The sequence below is a fragment of the Pterocles gutturalis genome, unplaced genomic scaffold, assembly GCF_000699245.1.
Source record: "Pterocles gutturalis isolate BGI_N339 unplaced genomic scaffold, ASM69924v1 scaffold38292, whole genome shotgun sequence".
NCBI lineage: Eukaryota > Metazoa > Chordata > Aves > Pterocliformes > Pteroclidae > Pterocles > Pterocles gutturalis.
In genome coordinates this window covers 11,055-15,110 of record NW_010114111.1, presented here as the reverse complement: position 1 = coordinate 15,110, position 4,056 = coordinate 11,055, and the positions used below count along the sequence as shown (strand labels likewise).

At 60.4% G+C, this 4,056-nt stretch overlaps 1 protein-coding gene across 1 annotated transcript in view; it reads left to right on the top strand.

Annotated features, from left to right (window-relative positions):
* The first annotated feature begins 1,082 nt into the window (after nt 1-1,082).
* SHMT1 (serine hydroxymethyltransferase 1 (soluble)) overlaps nt 1,083-4,056 on the top strand; it is a 4,207-nt gene continuing 1,233 nt past the window's right edge. The window contains 9 exon segments of the mRNA XM_010074738.1: nt 1,083-1,184; nt 1,742-1,887; nt 2,167-2,282; nt 2,371-2,531; nt 2,695-2,776; nt 3,019-3,118; nt 3,120-3,229; nt 3,501-3,617; nt 3,933-4,052. Of these exon segments, the coding sequence (XP_010073040.1) occupies nt 1,083-1,184; nt 1,742-1,887; nt 2,167-2,282; nt 2,371-2,531; nt 2,695-2,776; nt 3,019-3,118; nt 3,120-3,229; nt 3,501-3,617; nt 3,933-4,052 (1,054 nt within the window).

Genomic DNA, 4,056 nt, shown 5'->3' with positions numbered 1-4,056 from the left:
ACTGTTGTCCCACCAGGAGGGTGGAAATGGGGGTCTCATCCTGGCTGGGGAATGAGGAGATCAGTCCCCCCAGCAGGTGTGTGAATACCGCTGTGACCCTTGCTGGGGGGACATGCCAGACCCAGCTGGACCCGCTGCACCCTGCCCTTTCCCCATCCCAGCCCAGATTCCCACCCTGCCAGCGAGGCCCCGCGGTTGGGCAGGAGGACAACTGAGCAAACTAAGTGCAGTTGCTTAATAACCTGCTCACAGCCCTTCGCTGGCCTTGCGGGGTTAATGGGTAAAGAGGTCCGTTGTTGCCAGCCAAGGCAGAAGCTGGGCTGTCACTCACGCCCGGGAGCTTGTGCTCTGCATTTTAATGCCAGCGTTGGTCCCACCACTGCTGGAGGGCTGCTGCCAGGCCTGGGCATCACGCTGTGCCATGGAGTCAAGCTGAGGCAGAGCTGCTGCCTCTCGGGGCCCAGCTCCGTGAGCCGCGCTTGCTTCAGTTAGGGTCTGGGGCTGGACCTGCTGGGGATTTGCCCTCGTGGCTATACACAAGGGAAAGTAGCTGAGAGGTAACATAACACTCTTTAAAAACTCAAGTCTGTGAGTACAAACACTTCACTGCCTTTGAAATTAAACATCAGTTTTAGGAGGACACCCTTCTGTCCATGAGAGCATTTGGCAGCATTTCCTAGAAGCACCAATACTCACAGATACACGGGATCACGAGGGAAAGGCACTGCTCCTGTTGCTGATCCAGTTTAGTCCATGTGTAGGTTCACCATGTCCCCGAGTGTCTGGCCAGGCACAGGAGAGCTGGGTGGGGGGAGCCCAGGGGAGGCGGTGATGGGAGAGTATCAGAAATGATCAAAGCGCTGTAATTAATGTACTGGTCTTACATCAGCGGGGAAGCCTGATGGGTGTCTCTTTTACTCACCCCATGCGTCCCAGCCCATGGCTGGTCCCTCTGTGTTTCCAGGGAGGATGTGGGATGGGAGCAGGCAGCACGCAGGGACACAGGGTGGAGGCACCCAGCCCTGCTGCTGTCCAACAAACTCCCCTCTCTCCTGGCAGGTGACATTGGACGCAGCAGGAGGATGGCAAACTCAGTGCAGGGCGATGGGGGCCTCCCCAGTGCGGAGCTCTGGGCCTCCCACAACAAGATGCTGGTGGAGCCGCTCGACAGCAACGACCCAGAGGTGAGAGCCCTGTCCTGACCCCTCCCCAGCAGCTGCTTCATTCATCCCCGGGCAGCTGTGGGGATGCTGACCGCCTCGAGCCAGAGATGTGTCAGGGAGATGGTCCAAGGCCGAGCTGGTGGGACCCATCCACCCTCTGTGCACTCTGGTTGCAGCAAGAGGTGGAGAGGGAGGGCATCCTCCAACCGTGTGCCCATAACATGGTTGGAACTTTGCATCTATTGCTCGTACCCCTCTGCCTGAAGCTCTGATACCCACACCAGCACAGCCGGCCCCCCCAGGCCATTTGGCAGTTGCCCTTGACTCTCTAGCCCAAGTGACAGCTGAATTACCTGGCAGCTTCCTGACAGGTAGAAACCCAAAACAAGGCCTGTGACTGGACATATGAACTGTGTGGGATCAGCTGTACCAAGAAGGGATTTCCTCTCCCTTCTCCAGCACCTTTCCAGGCCCCTCTCCCTGCCCTGTCCCCTCCGGGGGTGCATCCCTGATGGCGGAGCATCCACGTCTCCATGCAGAGCCAGCGCGGGTGAAGCTGTTTCTCTCCCCTCCCAAAGGTGCACAGCATCATCAAGAAGGAGAAGCAGCGGCAGAGGCTGGGGCTGGAGTTAATCGCATCAGAGAACTTTGCAAGCCGAGCGGTCCTCGAGGCCCTGGGATCCTGCATGAACAACAAATACTCCGAGGGCTACCCAGGGCAGAGGTACGGGGCTGGAGCAGAGTCCCCCCAACACAAAACCTCGCAGAGAGGGAGGGGGACCACCAGACCTCACCTCTGGGAAGGAAGCGATGTCCTGGTGCTGGCAGCCAAGCTCCTCCAGGGCAGGATCTGACCCTCTCGGCTTCTGTCCTTGGCCACGCACGGGACAATCTCAGCAGGGTCACATCTGCTACGGTGGCTGCCGCAACCATGGCATCACTGGGTGCTCCACAGCTTGGTCACAGGGCTTGGTTTAACCCCTGCCCCATCTTTTACCCGCAGGTACTATGGTGGGACAGAGTTCGTAGATGAGATGGAAAGGCTCTGCCAGAAGCGAGCTCTGCAGGCATACGGGCTCAACCCCCAGAAGTGGGGTGTCAATGTCCAGCCCTACTCAGGTAATGAGGCGCTCAGGAGAGCCAGGATGGCTGCACCACCTCTGCTCATCCCAGCACCTGTAACTGGCCTGGTGTGCTCTCCCTGCAGGGTCACCTGCGAACTTTGCGGTGTACACGGCCCTGGTGGAGCCCCACGGCAGGATCATGGGGCTGGACCTGCCCGACGGGGGCCACCTCACCCACGGGTTCATGACGGACAAGAAGAAGATCTCTGCCACCTCCGTCTTCTTCGAGTCCATGCCCTACAAGGTACAGAGAGCTGCTCCAGCTGGAACCAGGATGTGGTCGTCATAAGCGTTTGTGCCTCTTCATAGCACCGATGTCAGGCTCCCAGCACCCCCTCCTGCGGGGTGACACTGCCGCAGATCTTCACCCTAACCAAGGTGGCTGAACCCTCCTCTTCCTCTCCCAGGTCAACCCCAAGACCGGTTACATCGACTACGACCGGCTGGAGGAGAACGCCCGCCTTTTCCACCCCAAGCTGATCATAGCAGGTCAGGATCAAACCCTTACCCACCTCTGACCCCCCGGGGGAGGCGGTGGCTCCTCGCATGCTGGTAAGCCCAGAGGCACCCACAGATGCTGCAGTGCCAGGAGGAGACCTCCAACACCTCCATGCTGGTGGAAGCTCGCGTGCTGTCCTAGCTGGGCTGTCCCCATTGCAGGGCTGGACCCAGGGTGTCCCAGGGTGCTCACACATCTGCTCCTGTCCCCTCCAAATGTCATCTCCCTGCAGGTGTCAGCTGCTACTCGCGCAACCTGGACTATGCCCGCATGCGGAAGATCGCCGACGCCAACGGAGCCTATCTCATGGCTGACATGGCCCACATCAGCGGGCGTGGCTGCCGGCGTGGTGCCCTCCCCTTTCGACCACTGCGACGTCGTCTCCACCACCACCCACAAGACCTTGCGGGGCTGCAGGGCTGGGATGATCTTCTACCGTAAAGGTGCCCGCCCTGTCCGGGAAACTGGGAGAAATGCTCCTCCCAGGCTGAGGGGGCTGCAAGTTAAAGCTCCTTCCTGCTCCAGCTGGGAAGGAGAGAGGGCAGGAAGGTCCAGGGCCTCCTGGGGGCATCTGGGGAGCTTCCCAGGGCCAACCGTGTCCCAGATTTGAGGAGGAACAACCACATTCCCAGCTCTAAGAGGCCAGGGGGTGAAAGCAGCTCGTGGGAGATGGGAGGTTGAGCTGCCTCGTGAGAAACTCTGCCCCTCCCGCAGGCACCCGCAGCGTGGACCCCAAGACGGGCAAGGAAACACTCTACAACCTGGAGAGCCTCATCAACCAGGCGGTGTTCCCCGGGCTGCAGGGCGGACCGCACAACCACGCCATCGCAGGTACGCATCCAGGCTGGCTGCGAGCGCCGGGATGGCAAAGGGAGCTGGCAGAGTTGTCCTGGCTGGGCTCTGCCCCCCCAGCACACAGCCTGGAGATACGGCAGCAAGGAGCAGCCGGTGTGGTCCAGCATTGCCCGAGGAACGACCAGGTTTTTCCCATCCTGCTTTTTGGCTCATGGCAGTGTCACCATGTCACCAGCCTGGTTAGGGGAAGGGACCCTCCCTCAGTTTGCTCAGCTGCCAGGATGACTTCTGGCAGTGCTACACGTCCCCACCAGCCCCCCAAACCTCAGCTGGGTCTCCCTTCCTCCCCAGGCATCGCGGTGGCACTGCGGCAGGCCATGACGCCCGAGTTCAAGGCTTACCAGCAGCAGGTGGTCGCGAACTGCAAGGCATTGTCGGCGGCGCTGATGGAGCTGGGCTACGACATCGTCACGGG